The sequence below is a fragment of the Montipora foliosa genome, chromosome 12, assembly GCF_036669935.1.
Source record: "Montipora foliosa isolate CH-2021 chromosome 12, ASM3666993v2, whole genome shotgun sequence".
Lineage (NCBI taxonomy): Eukaryota > Metazoa > Cnidaria > Anthozoa > Scleractinia > Acroporidae > Montipora > Montipora foliosa.
This window is the reverse complement of record NC_090880.1, coordinates 34,203,326-34,220,806: the sequence shown is the minus strand read 5'-3', so window position 1 is coordinate 34,220,806 and position 17,481 is coordinate 34,203,326. Positions and strand designations below refer to the sequence as shown.

At 38.0% G+C, this 17,481-nt stretch overlaps 1 protein-coding gene across 2 annotated transcripts in view; it reads left to right on the top strand.

The window, feature by feature from the left end:
• The first annotated feature begins 330 nt into the window (after positions 1-330).
• Positions 331-17,481, top strand: part of LOC137980495 (crossover junction endonuclease MUS81-like) — a 17,789-nt gene continuing 638 nt past the window's right edge. The window contains exons 1-17 of one of the 2 annotated variants that reach the window (XM_068827951.1): positions 331-545; positions 2,803-2,875; positions 3,902-3,964; positions 5,412-5,563; positions 6,355-6,450; positions 7,741-7,821; positions 10,249-10,337; positions 10,740-11,051; positions 11,752-11,804; positions 11,960-12,058; positions 12,897-12,974; positions 13,142-13,254; positions 14,275-14,391; positions 15,223-15,318; positions 15,886-16,011; positions 16,895-16,998; positions 17,253-17,336. In XM_068827951.1, coding sequence (XP_068684052.1) covers positions 417-545; positions 2,803-2,875; positions 3,902-3,964; positions 5,412-5,563; positions 6,355-6,450; positions 7,741-7,821; positions 10,249-10,337; positions 10,740-11,051; positions 11,752-11,804; positions 11,960-12,058; positions 12,897-12,974; positions 13,142-13,254; positions 14,275-14,391; positions 15,223-15,318; positions 15,886-16,011; positions 16,895-16,998; positions 17,253-17,336 — 1,865 coding nt within the window. In that variant the 5' untranslated portion in view covers positions 331-416. The remainder of the gene's footprint in view (positions 546-2,802; positions 2,876-3,901; positions 3,965-5,411; positions 5,564-6,354; positions 6,451-7,740; positions 7,822-10,248; positions 10,338-10,739; positions 11,052-11,751; positions 11,805-11,959; positions 12,059-12,896; positions 12,975-13,141; positions 13,255-14,274; positions 14,392-15,222; positions 15,319-15,885; positions 16,012-16,894; positions 16,999-17,252; positions 17,337-17,481) is intronic. The other variant, XM_068827952.1, reaches the window with a different exon arrangement.

Sequence of the window (17,481 nt, the reverse complement as noted above, 5' to 3'; positions counted from 1 at the left end):
ATTTCTTTTCCAAGCATCGACTTGTGGTCAGTGAATGTCGAAGTCTACGAAGATAATTTCCCCTCAAAATCAAAGCGGCGTTTGCCTTTGAACATGGCCTTGAAAAACGTCTCCGAACACTCTGCTTGCATTTTGAGGATAAAGGCTAGCCTAATGTAGAGTTTACGACGTTTTACAGGAAAAGTAGAGAACAAGACAAATACAACGTTTCTCCTCTGATCTTTGCCTCGAATTGAAACAGGTTGCAGCGCTTTTTCCCGCTTTTTCGCCAAGATATGGGATGGGTCCCGATTCCCGAAGGAAATCCTCCCAATGTAGGGATTTAGCTCCCAGGCGCCCATCGTCGAAGGGCAAAGTTGAGCAAACATGGCGGGTAAATTGCAATCTGGTTCGTCTGGACAAATATATTAAGTTCCATGAAAATGGCCTCAAAACGCCTAAAGAAGCAACGTGAATGCCCCAACCCTCTCTTTTTGAAGTGGCTGGAAGATTGGAGGGATGAAGCAAAACAAAGGAACTCCAAACTGCAGTACACTTACGGAAAGGTGAGAATTTTAGTGTTTAACTGATTTAAACACAGTACATGTAGCTCGATGACCTACTAAAACGCTCAAGCACTTTTTTCAGCAGTCGAATAGTGTCTGATAAAGGACGAAACGTTGGATGAAAGTTTTTGATCGTTTAGACTTGTAATTTATGCACTAGTCATTTGTTTCCCCGACCCCTTGACCCCCGGGGATGGGTAGGGAAATAACATTTGAATGGTTGTAAAGTAGGTGTATTTCCACTGGGGACTAGAGCAGACAAACACCCCTCTGTTCCTAAAAGATTCTGAGTCATCAAGGAAATGTTAGGGAGATTACCACAATATACAGTTCTTGCCATTTGTGTGTGCCACATGAACTATATAAGGAACGACGCCATATTGATTTTGCACGTGTGAAAATACTCATTACCATTGCTGTTCGTTTCTTTTCAGTCCCGGTCCTCCTAGGTAAGAATTCCCCGATATTTTCCCCTGTATGTCCCCAGAGGGGTAGGGCAGAGGAACGAAAATCTTGTAATTTCCCTACCCCCTAGAGGCATAATTGTGGCGTAATCTTGCGTAATTGCCCTAGTAATTTCCCCATATGTCCCCACTATCCCCGGGGGTCGGGGGGTGGGGGAAACAAATGACTAGTGCATTAAGACATTACTTTATCAGTCTGTGCATGGTAATGGTGCCCTTACTGGGAATGATTTTAGCCTTAAATAGCTTCATAGTTGTTGAGGAACTCAGCCAGGAAGCAGGAGACCAAAACAGTGAAAATTATAGAAATAAACAGTAAACAAGTATGTGTATCTCTACGTGTAAATTCCTCCACTTCATTTGCTCTGCAAACAGGGTTTCTTTTGATGTACGAAAAGATTTGGTTTTATCAAAACGAGTTGATAAAGGCAAATTAATTATTGTGACAAAGATTCGTGAGTCAATGTTTTGAGCATTAACCCTTTGTTTGATGAAGGGTAAGGTTAACAGTAAATGTACATTGTCAAGGGCCCCTATATATGGCCTGAGCTTATCCCGCTTTCGCAGTAGCATGAATCAACTGGGAGAATTGTTGCTGTCACAGTATAGGTCACACATTACATGTCATGTGTACATTATGCTAAGTCGTCGGCTGCACGTGTAGCGGCCATGTTAGAGTTGTAATAAATGTGAAAGAAAGTAAAACATGGTTGTCAGAAGTGGGATGTGACTAGAAGGTCCAAAGACTCGCAAGCAACAAACTGTAAGTTACCTTTACTGAGTCACTTAGTGACAAGCTGGAGTGAAGCAAGGAGAAATGAGTGACTTAATTGGTTTCGATTTACCGCAAATCGATTGGACTCTGGGTGCTGATTTGGCACAAAGGCTGAAACGCTTCAATTAAGCAAAAGTGCAAATCACTCTTTGAAGGCCCTCTGAATTCGAGAACTAATGAACAGAAATGCAAATATTTACCAGTACTCCTTTGGACGGGAGATTACGGATTAGATCTGTACAACACATGGGACTTGTCCGAAGAGGAGCAAAAAAGCTTAGCTGAGTATTTGAAGCGACTGAAGAACACAACCAACCCTTAGATGAATTTCTCTCAAAAGTGAAACTGCTGGTTCAAAACAGTGGCTACCCAGGCAACATGAATGATGAATTATTGCATGATGCACTTGTGTTTGGAGTAGAACAGTGATTTCCGTGGAATCAGTGTAACACCAGCGATCGCTAGAGCTCTTGAAAGGGCTGCATACAGCACACATATTGTTCCTTGTTACAGTTAAGTCTCATAACCAAAGCATGTTACAGTTTTTATATGAACATTGATTTAGTATCAGCGTATTGAAGATCTCTATTACCTTATGCATTGTTTTAAAGAGGGGGATGTGACAGTATAGGTCACGCATTACGTGTCAAATGTACATTATGCTAAACAGTCCGCTGCACCTGTAGCGGCTGTGTTAAAGTTGTAGTAAGTGGAAAGAAAGTAAAACAGTTACTTCGCCCTGGATGGGATGCTAGTCCCTCGCACGGATACCCCCCAGCAGTATATTGCTGGTGAAGGGTGAAGGGCCAAGTCTCAAAGTATTAGCTCACAAATCTGTCTTAGAATTGGTGGTTAACTTACCTTTTGAATCTGTGTCCAACAATTATTCTACATGTATGTACATGTAGGTCTAGGAAGTTCAAAAGGGACTCTGGTGGTTTTGTTGCCACCACAAATGTGATAATACTGTAGTATTGTTATTATTCAATTATTGTATTTTCATATCTTTTTGCTGTAGGCAGCTGCAGCTTTGAGGAAGTATCCTTTACCTTTGAGCTGTGGAAAGGATGCAATGATACTTGATAACATTGGCAAGTACTGGTAAAATTAATGATGTACTGTACTGTAATATAAAAAGACTGCAGATCATGATGTCCACCTTATGTTCTTTGCACAGTTAGGATTTTGTAAGAAGATCAAAGTAGCATATTTTTTTCTTTTGTACATTTAAATTATGATTCGGGAAAGGACAAAACATACAGTGTATATGTTGTAGTTCAATTTGCACTTTGGTACAATTTGTTTTTGAACTGGTACAGAATATATTGAACTGGTACAAAATGGTTTGAACTGGTACAATTTTAATTGTACTGGTGCAAAAACAGTGAAAGTAGTTTAATGTTTGTTGAACACAAAAGAGTTCACACTTCATTAATAACAGCTATTTGCTATTCATTTACTTAGTTCAAGAGGTTACTGAAATAAGGTTTGCTGAGCATTCAGAGCAGGACAGAAATAGCAAGACTTGTTTGAAATACTTAACAGTCTGGTTTGACCAAGAATAACATGAGTGGTTTTAAGCACTAGTTTACACAATTTAAGCCTAAACACTTGTTCTAGAATGGTTAGCTTTTATTTACAGTCATGATGTACCAACCATAAACATTAAGAATTTATTTTAAAGCGTGATCATTTAGTGTATGTGACAAGGGCTAAGGATTGCTTTTTGGCTTATCATCGAGTTACCATGAGTGTACCAGTCCTGCTGTTGGTTTAGATTAGTTTTATCATGTTGTGTGTACAATTCATTTTGCAGACTATAACAGCAATATTTACATGAATTATGTCACTGTTTCAATAACCACTGGGCTGCACTGCTTTTTTTTCTTGAATGGAGAGATTTTTTGAACTGATGGAGAGGTTTCTAATTTAAAGGAGTTGATCTCTCTTGAACTGATTACTTAAGATAAACTTGTCTGGTGTTTGACAAGCAAACTCAATACATGTACATGTAACTGTTACTTTTGGGCTGGAAAATTTTGAAATATGCAATTGGTACATGTAGGTAAATTGTTCAGCAAACTTACAATGTATATTTTTGGTACATGCATACACAGGAGACATGATTGCTCGGCGGCTGGATAAAGCATTTGAAGAGTATAATGCACACAATCAAGAAGGTACAGTTGCAATTGTGTAGTTTCTGTTTGGTGCCGGTAACTGTTTGCTGGTCTAGGGTTGTCAAAAACAGTTGGCTGATTACCCTTTTCTGTTGTCTCAGCCCTTTTCAAACCACCTACCTTTTTAAGAGTCCTGCTTGACTCCTTCAAAACAGTAGCATTTTTTGTGGGAGAGAGGTAAAAATTAAGTCCCTTTATTTAAGGACATTTGCGCCCATTGCTACTGCGCATTTTTCGCGCATGTCATGCACACGTCATGCATCGTAGACCACGAAGGTAAACACGATGCTAAAGGTGCAAACATTTTCCACAAGAATGGAACGTGAAAGCATGTGGCACTATGGGATAGCTGTGGATCCAGGTTCTCGGAAATGTCATGCAATGACATGACATTGCGAATATACCATTGCTTTGAGAACTTTGCAGAGATTTTACTCTCTTGAATGCTCGGTGACCCCTATTTTTCTTTTCGTAGATTACTTTCATTTCTGATTTTGTCCATTTTAACAAAAAACAAAAAAAAAAATCTGTGCATGAGAAGTGACATATATTTCGCCTTTTATGCTCTTGTGCGACCGAAGTTTTCTTTCTTAGACTAATATGTATCGTTTTTCAAGGTCTATTTCACCTCAGAAAAAGACATCAGCTGCAAAGGTTAATTTAGTTATATTAGTTATGTTGAATTGAGTACATTTACCTGATCTAAATTTCACTAATGTAGCTTTTTTATTGCTTACAATTGTAACCTAAGATCGTCTTAAAGTAACGCAATCTTCTAAAAGTGCACCTCATGATCTCGAAAACGAGCATGGTGACCCCCCATTTTTTTTTTTTTTTTTGCCTTTTTGGCATAAGTAGATCATTACCTTTCTGCGTGGCAAGTTAAAAAAAAAGCTGTACGTGGGAACATTTTGGGCGCGAACGTCCTTAACATGGTAGTTCCTTCAGCTATGAGGCTGGTGTCAATGGAAGCTGACGGTGTGCCCTTTACCCCCTCTCTCCATCATTGCTCCATTTTATGGGTATTTAAAGCTACATATATAGCTACACAGATCAGAGGAAAGTCAAAACAGACATTGAAGTCACCAAGGATCAATAAACTGGGAACCTCTTGCTTCGAGAGTCACCACGTACCGGTGGATCAGTTGGTGGAGCATCAGGTTCTCATGCGGGAGGTCGCGGGTTCGAATCCCGGCCGCATTGCAAAAAACAAAGAACATGCTTTGCGTTGTTGGAAGCATGTACAGTAAATTCTCTACTTTGCGCCCAAATTTGACAAGTGTCCCGAAGTCTTTTGACACGGATTACAAGTAGGTCCATTCCTTTATTAATCATGCCCTTAATTTGAACTCCACCATTCCCCCTTCCTTCAGTTACAGGAAATCTGAGTTCCATCTACAGGATTCAAAATTTTGTCAACTTGAACTATTGTATAATAATAGAACAGTTCATTTAATGTGCACAGTTTTAGAAAGTGCCAGTATTCAGGAAGATTACAACAACAAAGGAGAAATGGACCCCACGGGTTTATCACTGAATGTTCCTTCTCCACCTTTACTGGGTGTAGACATTGATTTTGGAAGGAAGACAACAACTAAGGTACATTGTTTGATATGGCCTATACATGTTGTGATTCAAAATATTTTTACAGGGTTAAAATGTTTTAAAGCAGTTTGATTTTGATTTTTCTTAGTCTAGTATATTCATTATCATAATCTGAAACATTAAGGAAAATCAAAATTTAACTGGTTTAAAAAAGTTTGAACCAGGTAATATTTGAACCACTACATTAATATTTAATATACTGCATTTCAAAGGGTTCCTAAGAAGAAGGTATCATCTGATCATATGTACAGTGTACACTGTGTATGAAGTTAGAATAGCTCAGGATGCTCTCGACTTAGTTTCATGGGTAGTCGTATATTTGCTCTAACAAAGGGTAAATACTCGAAGCTTCAGCTGACCAATCTCTCTTGTGGTAGCTAAGTTACCTTACCGCTTATCGACATTATTTATTTTTTCCTGACTGACATAGCACCACAGTTTCTTCAGAGACTACATGTAGCCCCTTCACCTCAAGTTTACTTCTTACTCTGGTGCCCAACACTCTATCCTTATTTACTCTAGGTACAAATAAATTATTGTTGTACTCCATATGAACATAAATTTTAATTGAATGCATCATAATTATTATAAATAGCTCAGAATTCAAGGATTTTGAAGGCACTGTTCACTGTGATCACATTCCTTACTCCAATACAGATGTATAAATCAAATAATGTATCATTCTTGGGAAGGAAAAGGTTAAAGAATTATTACTAGTTTTTTTTTGTTTAGCATCTGTTGTAGTTATCTCCTCTAATGTTAGCGAGTACAACTTATATTTTCAGAAAAAGCCAGTGAGGAGGAAAAGTACTCGTGAGTACATTCCAGCTTACAGATCAGGCCCCTTTGCCTTGTTGCTGACCTTGTACAGGCAAAGTCAAGTGAGATTTTTACCACGTGTGCTTGTAATCTCCCACTCTGATTGGCTAATTTGCCATTGTCGATAAGAGTCTAGACAACACTGCTCGCGTCCTGCTCGTGTAAATTTGTTGCGCAATGCAATAGCCAATCAGGAACGCTGATTTTGGAAAATCAACCAATCATATTTCGAGAAAGTTATAAACAACGCTTGCTCTTTCGTTGTGTCATGATTCTGGTCATGCTCTGAAATAAACATTTCTTTGGCGCTGAATATTTTGTTTTAAAAAAACAAATCGAAAGTGGTTCAGAATTGTCTCAGTACTCTTATCGACAAATGATATTCGTCATCACAGTGGTCAAAATGTTGTGGACCACTTTCGATTTGTCAAATAGCCATTAATGCCACTTATAATGATGTAATGTTGAACTGTTACTGAGACCCCTGAACCACTTCTACTGTTGCATGTACCTCATGCTCGGTAGCCAAATGTTTTGAAGCACTTTATTTATTGTATGAAATATTGTTAGGTTGCCGATAAGTAGTAACAACAAAAATTGTAAATTAAAGAATAATTGCCAACGACTAAGCCAAGTGAAGATGCGAGGCTGATAAGGCGCATCCTTAATAGAGCTGAAGAGCGAGAGTGTTGTGTATGCAGGAAAAATTTTGAGCGCTCCTCCAGAGAAAATGTACATTTGTAAGATAAGGGAACAGAGGCCTCTTATCATGTGCCTTCAAGAACCAATGAAAGCTCTTCTTTTAATGTGTGATGCCATTAGATAAAACTGGCATGACGCAGCATCGTTCACATTGATATTTATGATCCGGTTTGGAGGTGAATGAAAACACATTTTGCATTTCTCTGACCATTGTGTTGTGCACACTTGATTCGAGTGTTCTTTTACATTAATTTTTATTTTCATGTTCTTATTGGCCACTGTTGTCAATTTTGGCCGGTGTGTTATTTGTTAATGTTAACTTAGATAAGATGAATTGCAGTACTTTGAAATAAAAACTGAAATTACAACTACTGTTTGGTTCCAAACATGGAACTCGGACACAAATCTGCAAACTATACATGTACGTATAGTATTGACTGTCTCGTTGGCACATAGCAATAGCTACTGCAAGTAATCATTATTGTTGGTCTGTTTACTGTGTGGGAAGTTGGCACTTAAATTAATTTGTATGAAAGGCATAGTAATTAGTATTATGAAGTCATAAGGTATCGATGCAAACAATCAAAATACAAAGCTCACAAGAGTTTAAAAGTTCTTGCTCTTGGTTAAAGTTGCTGTCTATTTTGCAGAAGCCCAACTATCGTGGATACATGACACGTGCAGAGCTTCAAAAGGAAGCCCAGCCACTTTGTGATGCTTCATTCACCATGGTAGTGTAATGTTATTATGGTCATAAATCGTTTAACAATACAAGATTTCATAATAAAATTATTATTAAGTCTTGTGTATTTTTAAAACGATTTAATGACCTCAATAAATTATTAACAATAAAAAAAAATTATTGAATATTTCTGTTCACCATGTATGGTAGTAGATTCCTAAAAGAGTCCTACAAATTCCTACAGATTCCTGCAATTATTTCATAATTAGTATAATTACCTACAGTAGGTGATTATTGAAAATTCTCTGCGCTGATTGGTTGCCCTTGAGGTGATTATTACACTATAATCACCTAAGCAGTTTTTCAAAATGGCCACAAGCCATTTTGTTGAGGTGACAGACGAAGAAATTAACTGTTTTAGAGAAAGTGCATACTTTTCAAATAATCACCTAATAGATGTAATTATACTAAAACAATTATTCACCAATATTCACCTCGCCCATGGCGAATAATTAGTGTTAATCATTTTTCCTCCAAGGATAAACACCTGGTTACCAAGGCAGCTTTCCAAACAATGGCGGAAAGCAAGGATAGTTTATCTTTTGTTGACAAATGTTTGTAAATTGTTTATAGACATCAGAAAAATTCATGTGACTTTAACAGGATTCAAACCCATGACCTCTGTAATGCTGACCAGTGCAGTGCTCTTAATTACCAACTGAGCTACGAAGCCACTCCGTTGAGAGCAGGCCAATATTTGTGGGCCTGAATATTTGAGAAGCAAACCCTAACCCTAACCATTTTGATACTTGTGCCTCTGCTGTCGTAAATAGTGAGAACCAGGCTTAGTGGTAGCTTTGGCTAATAAACTGGAAAAAGCAACCTGTAAATGATCATTTAACAAAAATAACGTCTACATTCTTTAATTGGCTTATTATTGTAGGATTCCTGCAGCGCGGCCTGCGTCAATTTATGAAAATTCCGCCAAGTGCATTTATTATTGTGTGTGATAAAAATAACTTGTGTATTAAAGGGAAACTGAAGGGAAAAAAAAAAAGCATTTTTTATTTACACTTTTTGGCATACATGTATCTGTCATTTTCCACCTAAAAAAATTGTTTCTACTCCGATTTTGGGCGATCAGCATTGCGGCTCAGAGTGGAGGAGTAAGGGGCCATTTTTGCAGCTTATGACATGCAAAAGCGCCCCATATAGAAGCAGTGTTTTTGTCTGATGTTTGTTGTGAATATTGAGTCCACAAAGAAACAGCAAAACAACAAAGAAAAAATCCACAGCAGCACTTGTTTCTCTTCGTTACAAAATCTTTGTTCCCCAGGCAGAAACAGCAGAAAAACCCCAACTTCGAACTTAATTTTCTCGCAAAAAACAGAAAACTAGAAGAAATGACCCCACACAGTTAACTTTATTTATGTTAAGCTTTTCAAAAACAATGTTGGAAAAATTGCTGATTTTGGCCTTCAGGCCCCAGTTGTTCAAACGAGGGATAGTGCTATCTGCCGGATAAATCACTGTCCACTGGATAACTCAGTCAGTTTTGCTGGTGTTTATTTGCTGGATAGTGATTTATTCGCTGGATAGCGCTATCCATTGTTTGAACAACTAGGGCCAGTTCTCCTTTAAGTTATCAGTGAAGGACTGTATGCAATATTATAGTAAGATTGTAGCTATGCCGAGACTTTTTTTACTTATTGATATCTATTGGTTTAATTTTCTCTTGGCTGAAAATTTTAAGCATTATTAATCTGTTCTCTTTTTGTGTTTACTTTTTTCTGATTATGTTTACCTAATGAATGCAGAGTCCAGTTCAAACAAATTCTGATGTCTCAATCTCAATTTGGATTAATTTTGGCATTAGTGCCATTTATGAGTCATGTATCAGACAAAGTACATGTGATTAAATTTGAGAAACTTGTTATATTGACACCACACTGGAGAATTCAACATAACATCTGTGCCCCATTTGTTCAGAAGCAGGACAACTTTATCCTTTGGAAAAGCTACAATTGAATGGTTTCAGTCTATAGGAGATTTCAGTATTTTCTTGTGTAACTGTGATTATGCACACTCCAATCACATCTAAGTAAAATCATTTACAAAAACTTTGGCGTTCAACATGAAGTATATTTTTAATATTGTGGTAGTTACCTACTTATCCACTAGGTAACAACTGGGGTGAGATCCATATTTTTCTGTTGAACTAAAATATTTGAGAGGTGATTGTTTGTATTGCACACCTGTATCAGAAATTGGCAGGCCCTCGATTGGCATGCCTGTAATTCTGGTTCCAATCCACCCCTATACACTCTGTAAGCAGCAACTGGTTATTACATGTATGTTGATTTGAATGATATTATAAAGCCCCACAAGCTTTTAAAATGCTTTAAATAATGGACAATGTTTAAATCAGTTATTAGCTGTAATTCACTCCTTTTTTAACTGATTCTTTTCACTGCAGCCTGATCCAGGAAGTCATTATACAGCTTGGTCTTCAATGTCTACTTTGACAAAGAAAGGACTTATTCTGAAGACCAACAATCCTGCTAGGTATAGTAATAAATGTTATTTAATACCTCTAATCTCTTGTTACTACAAGACATGCACATGCATCAGACCTGCATCAGGTATATAGACCAAATGCATAAATGGCAGCCAAAAAAATATCCTTGTGTTTATGTGCTAATTGGACTCACTAGCCTCGTTTGCATGTACAAAATACAAAAGAAATGTTGCTTGAGAGCGAGGCTAGTGAGTCTAATTAGCACATAAACAAAAGAATACATTTTTGGCCGCCATTTATGCATTCGGTCTATTGTACGTAATTTTAAATACTTGAGGCCATATTGGCCTAGTGAAGACTTGCTTTGGTCCAAAGTGACTGAATTTAATTATTAATTTTTATCGGTTTCTATAGTTTTTTTAAGCTTCATCTTTATTTGCTTTATTCAGGTATACATTGACAGATGCTGGCTGTGTGTTAGTGGCAAAGCTTGAGAATGTTACACGATCTGACAGTTTGACATCAACATCAAATACTTCAAACCCAAGACTTAGGGGTCCGTCCCCACCAGGCTGCAGTGAAAAGAACTTCACTTTCAGTTCAGTTAACCCATCCACATGGGAAAATAACAAGCCAGAATGGGATATTTGTGTGGACATTGCCAAACTAAGTGACCCCCATAAACAAGAGATACATGTAGAAAGGTCGGCCAATTTTACCAAGGTTAAAGAAAGAGAAAAAAACAATGTTGAACCCAAAAGGTGAGTCTGCAGAGTAGTACAAATGCCTGCACAGGAGCCGACAGAAGTATAGACAGGGAATGATTTAAATTTATTGGGGGAAAAAAACAGAAAAGGAAAGGAACTGTTATTTAAGTTTCTTGTGCCAGGGCACTAATTTGGGACACTGTAAACTAAAATCAACAAATTTTAGCATGCAAATCAAATGCTGGTTTTTGAGGAGAGGGGCAAACCGGAGTACCCAGCGAAAAACCTCTCGGAGAGGAGTAGAGAACCGCAAACTCACTGACCCACATACGATGCCCAGTATGGGAATCGAACCTGGGCCACATCGGTGGGAGGTGAGTGCTCTCACCACTAGGCCAGCCCTGCACCCCCCCCCCCCCCCCATGCTAAGGTGCTTTTATTTCATTCAATTATTCATTTCATTTCATTTTCATCTTTTCATTTGACATGCGCCCAGGATTTCAAGAGTGACTGCTTACCTGCAGTGCAATGCAGCATCTCTTTTGCCTTTAAACCTGGTCATCTTGGAAGCTGCTTTTAGGACTCACATGGCTTCTTAAGTTAAATAATGTTGATGGTTTTATTTTGACTTTACTTTAAAACTCATCTCTATGTTGAGCAAATAGTATGAATATCTTTATTTTAATTAATTACCAGGACTTAACAATAATTATAGTTGACATTTTAGTGATTGAATATATTTTTCATTGGTTAGAATTATTGAAGAAGACAGTGTCTGTGCCTCCCCAGAGTTCGTCCTAAGGCCAGGTGCGAATTGACTCAAACATGTAGTTTCAAATAGGGACTTGTCATTGACTCTAATCCCTTCCTTTTTGCTTTTTCATTGCATCAAGTGCTTATATCTCATGTGTTTGCAAATTTTAATGTAAAATAATTTTCAACACATAACTGTGTTTTTACAGGTACTTTTGATATTCTTTTATGTGTTGACGTCAATGAGACATCAACAGGACAAGCCAAGTCAAGAAAAGAAGGCCTGGCCCCTGAACTGAAGAAAAACGGTTCGTAATAAGTATTTTTATTCATTCCAAATTTCTCAAATTTTGATTGTGTTATAATCATTTACCAAGTAAATCTAAGTAACCATTCCGTACATGTAAAAAAAAGCAACCTTCAGAAAAAAGCTATTGGAAAATGATAGAAAATTGTCAGACGAATGATGTCACATTATGCCATAAGTCGGCTGGGGAAGGGACAAAATGGCTAACAAGGGTAAGTTTCAAATACTCTTGTCTTTTCTCTGAGTTCTAAAAAAGTTTTTTGAATATTCTGTTTTGCATAACACTATTCTTGATCTGCATGGTTTTTTTGCATCATACCGAATAATATTGCAATGATCACTTTGCAGGATGAATAAATTTTCGTTTAAGAAAGCTCAGCAGGTGTTGAAATAGACTGCTTGTCCACTTTGGTCTCGCAAGCGAGATATCTCGCCTCTGCTCGCTTGTGTGACCAAAGCAGCCAGGTCGACTAACTCAGAAGGGACTGCGGGCAGTCTTGTGATGAAAGTAGCCATTGATTGTCTTTATTAGAAGCCTTTCCATTAATGTGGTGACACAGTGATTTCATCACATAGCAGTATCAATGAAATCAGTATAGATGTTCAAAGAGAAAACTTTAGTGCCAAGAGAATATCCTCTTGGAGCAGAGTAGGAAAGTCAGTCCAGATAGGACGCAGATCCCGGCGTATCACATTCTGGAAAATTGGTGAAAGGCTCTTCCCATACAATAACTCAACGAAATTGACTGAAAAGATCAATTAAAATGTTGTCTTGAAAATGTTTCAGCACGTCGAAATGTTTCCTCGCATTTTTAATTTAGAATTTGTATTTTTCTCAGGAGTGCAATTTGATGTGCGTAAATTGCAACTTGGTGACTTCCTGTGGGTGGCGCGAGAACGAACTTTTCCCACACCAGGTACAGTCGTGTGTGTAATTCATAGTATAATCTACTTTATCTTAATATTTCGCACATTTTCATGGGAAAACAGCCGCAATCTATTACTGTGCGGACACAAAAGCACTGAAAAAATTAATACCGTTTTCGCGTGAATATCTGATCATGATTTCGTTAAATTTCCTCAGGTTGTTTATCCGTGCCAGTGGCTCGTGAATTAGTGTTGGATCACATCGTTGAAAGAAAGAGAATGGATGATCTTTGTGGAAGTATTATTGATGGACGATTTCGAGAGCAGAAGGTTCATCTCTAATTTTGTTCTTACCCTTAAACCTGATTCCCTTATGTGCGATAAGCATAAACACAAGCAACGTATTCAAAGGAGAAGAGTTTTGATCGTAAGGACATTTGCTGGGACAAAAGACCTGATTAACAACCAGTTAATGCCTGTGCCGGCGTGCTTTATTTATGCTTAGGGAATTAGAGCTCAAATTTAATTAATTTTCTTAATGACAGAATTCTGCTGTAGTCAACATAGCAGAAATTCCGGGCAGAGTTGGAAGAAAAGGACACTGAAGTCCGCCAGAAAGCTTGCTATTTCAGGACCAACGCCTCAATGCTAAATATGATGTCGAGCGAGAGGACCGTCTTCTTTCGCGTGGCATTCACGCGTGACATCTCTCAATTCCCGTTCCCTCGCCATCCCGAAAGCGAAAAGTTCTTTGGTTTCCTGATGAAGCATGTTATGGCCACTGCACAGATTAGAGTTGGATTTTCCGATACACGCTGTAGTCTGAATTGTGTAGCCAAGGTAATAGGCCATTTCCGAGTTGCTGTTTGTCCCGTTTTCGAAGCGAGTCTTGGTGCTCAACTATTGAAAGGGAAATGTGTTTGATGTGCATAAGAATTCGTAACTCATTTCCATTTGAATGGTTGTGCACCAGGACTCGCTTTGAAGCTGAGGCAAACAGCAACTCGGAAATGGGCTATTCTGGTTTGTAGTAAAAACAACGGGGATTTGATCGATTACCTCAAAATGATTTAGGCTGGATTTGCAATTGAGTAATTTTTAATATTACAGTAGAACAGTAGAGACTATTAAAATCTTTAAAAAGTGTTGGATCTGACCTGAAAACAGTATTAAAAAACTAAATTTTTAGAGATCATCTGGGGCAGAGTTGTTGAAAACATGGTTAGCACTGTTAGAAAATTTCTAGGTAAAACCGTGACTGCCAAGATTGTTATGATTTTAAACCTGGCTGGGGAATGAATCATTCTTCAAGAAATTCGGCCCTGACCTCTGTGTTCTTTGTTTGTCTAGTTTCGCTTACTCCATTGTGGGCTGAAACACCCTATCTACCTGGTGGAAGATTTTGGTTCCATTCAACACATGAGCCTTCCAGAGAGCACATTACAACAAGCTATTGTCAACACTCAGGTTGGTCTGCGGCTAACTGCTTGTTGGAGTAGGTTTGTAACTTTCTAACGATAGGGTGTGGTCACATTCATTTTAAGGACGGTGCCTACTAATTCAGAGGTATTTTTGCGCGGTTTTATGAATATGTGGGAAAAGCAGATCTCAGCAAGTGTTATTAAAATCCAAAAAGAAAATTGGGGCCAACCACACATTTTTCAAAGATAATTAATCTATAATATTAGCAAAAAGCTTTAAAATACAAAGCATTGTATGGCGTTCCTTTCCGAATTAAAGCTTAATTATCTCTGAAAAATGCATGGTTACCCCCAATTTTCTTTTTGGATACCAAGAGCACTTGCTAAGTTCTGCTTTCTCCTCATAAATTTAAACCGCGCAAAAATATCCCTGTATTAGTAAGCACTACCGATAGGTAATCCGAGTATCTGGAGATGCGTAGAACGTATGCACAATAACAATAGTAGGCACCGTCCTTAAGATTGGCTCTAATCTCGATCCATTCAAACGGGGCTAGTCACAGAAACAGTGTCTTTGAATTTGGCTTAATCACCCTTTTCCTTGGTTGTTCCAAAGATGGATAAAGCCATCCATCCTTCAGTCGACTTAGGCCAGGCATTTATCTTGTTTCTCTAAGAGAAGTTAATGGAGAGACTAAATTTGTCAAGACTTCACAGAGTAATCACAGTTCTCACAGTTAATTTTCAGCTTTATTCAGGTGTTTTCTGTTTTATATCAGGGTGATGGACGAAATGAGGATATTTCCAATGAGTGGCGAAGCAGGGCGTGACACCCAGACAATATCATTTCGATTTATCTTTGTTAATGTTTCTTTAGGTCGTTGACGGTTTTTTTGTGAAGCGGACACACGATTTGAAGGAGTCTGTTGCTTACTTAACAGTGATGACTCGATACCTTCAAAGAATTTACTCAGTAAGTGGCAAGTGACATGAGTTAATTGTCTTTATGCTTGTGTTAACATTGATAACCAGCCAATCATATGTCGTTATGGCGTCCGGACACGTTTGAGAGGGCTCTGTCGTCTTACGGCGCTAAGATAACTATGGCTACAATTGGACAGGTAAAGGACCTTCTAAAGAAGGAACTTCAACCGCTTCATTCTAAATTGGAGACTATGTCTACTGAGTGAATTAAGAGCATCAGGACAAGTGTTTTTTTGTCTCCGACCTCTTTCTATTTCCTCGCCTGTATCAAGTGTAACATCAATAGGTAACATGGGGGCCAACTAGGAAACCGAATGGTTTATTTGGCCACCATGCTCAAGCTCTTTTACTTAATACAATAGTAACATCGTCAGCAACTACAAATGTATGTAATTACACTAAGTAACTACATCAAGAGGAAATAAACTGAATTGAATTGAATTGAATTGAATTGAATCATACACAGTGCCAGTTCCACCGTTTCATCACTTTCGGGTGGCGATTAAAAAAAAAAACACCACTGATCTTGTTCCTGTCTGGTTTACATTTTCCTTAGAATAAGACTCTGGTAAGTTGTTCTCAAAGGACACTTGAGGAAGCCAATTCAAGCACATCAAGACAAACAGATAAGAAGTACCTCATGAGTTTTCCAGACTTCAACGACTCAACTGTTAAGAATAAGGTGAATTGGAAGGTTAAGTGTTAACAGGGTCCAGCGCTGAAGGTACAGAAATCCTCATTTAAGGGAAAACGTAAAAAGCTGTTTGTTTAAACAAAGTCTAACGTAGACCGCAGTGAGTTGCTTCTTTAGGAGAACACTATTTTCGACATTCCGACACTATTTTCGACATTACATAAACAGCCTTCATATACCAGGATTCATAACGAAGTGAAGTACGATCGTCCAGGTGAGTCTAGTCTTGAGAAGGACTGTTTGGGATGATGACATTGACTGACCTTTCGATAAACTGAGCGGAAGTCATCTTCCAAAGTCAAGTGCTCTGTGAAACGTCAGTAGATGGTATAAATACTCTGGTATATGATGTAGTATGATCATGTAATTGATTGGTATAGTATGATTGCTTTGGTATAGCATGATTGATGTGATTAGTTAACGAAGTCGTGATGTTATTGGTCGACTGTCCGTTAAGACTTGATATCATTGGCTGTGAAGACTGTCAACAGTGATTTGTACTTCTTATGTCTGTACGTGTATTGTTGGTAAATAAAAAACAGGTTGGGTCAGGTATTGTTATCACAATAAGTGTGTTAGTCTGTTGTAGATTGACGATCATGCTTCACTCATTAATGATATGACACCTCGGTTCAAACCATTTACGATAAAACTAGGATTGACTAAAAAAATAACGAAGGGCGTGGCTCTAATTTGTTTTAATAAACCACCCTTTGAGGCTTTGGTGCAGGCACCGGTGCCTGTGGGGTCAAAGTGGTCGAGTCAACAGTAGTCCAAGTTAGACAGACAAAGAAGAACTGCTCAGCTCAAGCTTGATTAATTCTGAAACAAGTTAAAAATCGTGTTAACTTTGTTTTTATACATTTTTCAGGTTATGACAGTGAGAGAGGTATTTGCCAAACAGCTCATGCAGATAAGTGGAATGTCACCAGACAAAGCTGTTGCTATTCTTGATAGATATCCTACTCCCAAAAGGTACTGCTACACATCCACTCACTATTCTTGATCGCCATTGCAGTCACACATACATCCATTTCGAAGATTGATATTATATTTTTCTTTTTAAAGTTAAATTGAACTTATTTTCTTCGGAGATACTTGCATGCTGCTATCTATTCTAAGTGAAATAAAACGATTTATGGATTTGAATTGTTAATTTACATACTCGGCCCCTCAAGCTGCATGCTTTAAAACGGCACTGTGTACTGATGGTTCTTTGTCTTCTTTAGCCTTTTTGATGCATACAGTTTACTTAGCAGTGTGAAAGACAAAGAATTGCTTCTCTCCGCTCTGAAGTGCGGCAAAAACCAAAGGTTAGAATACGTACATTCAAGGAATGTTTTGAAATTACGTTTTGTGATTTTTTTTTACTTTCGTAAGCACTCAGTCTTATATAGTAATTAAGCTAAAATTTTGGACTGTAGTAGATTTCCTTGTTCGCAGATTGGTTCCATATTT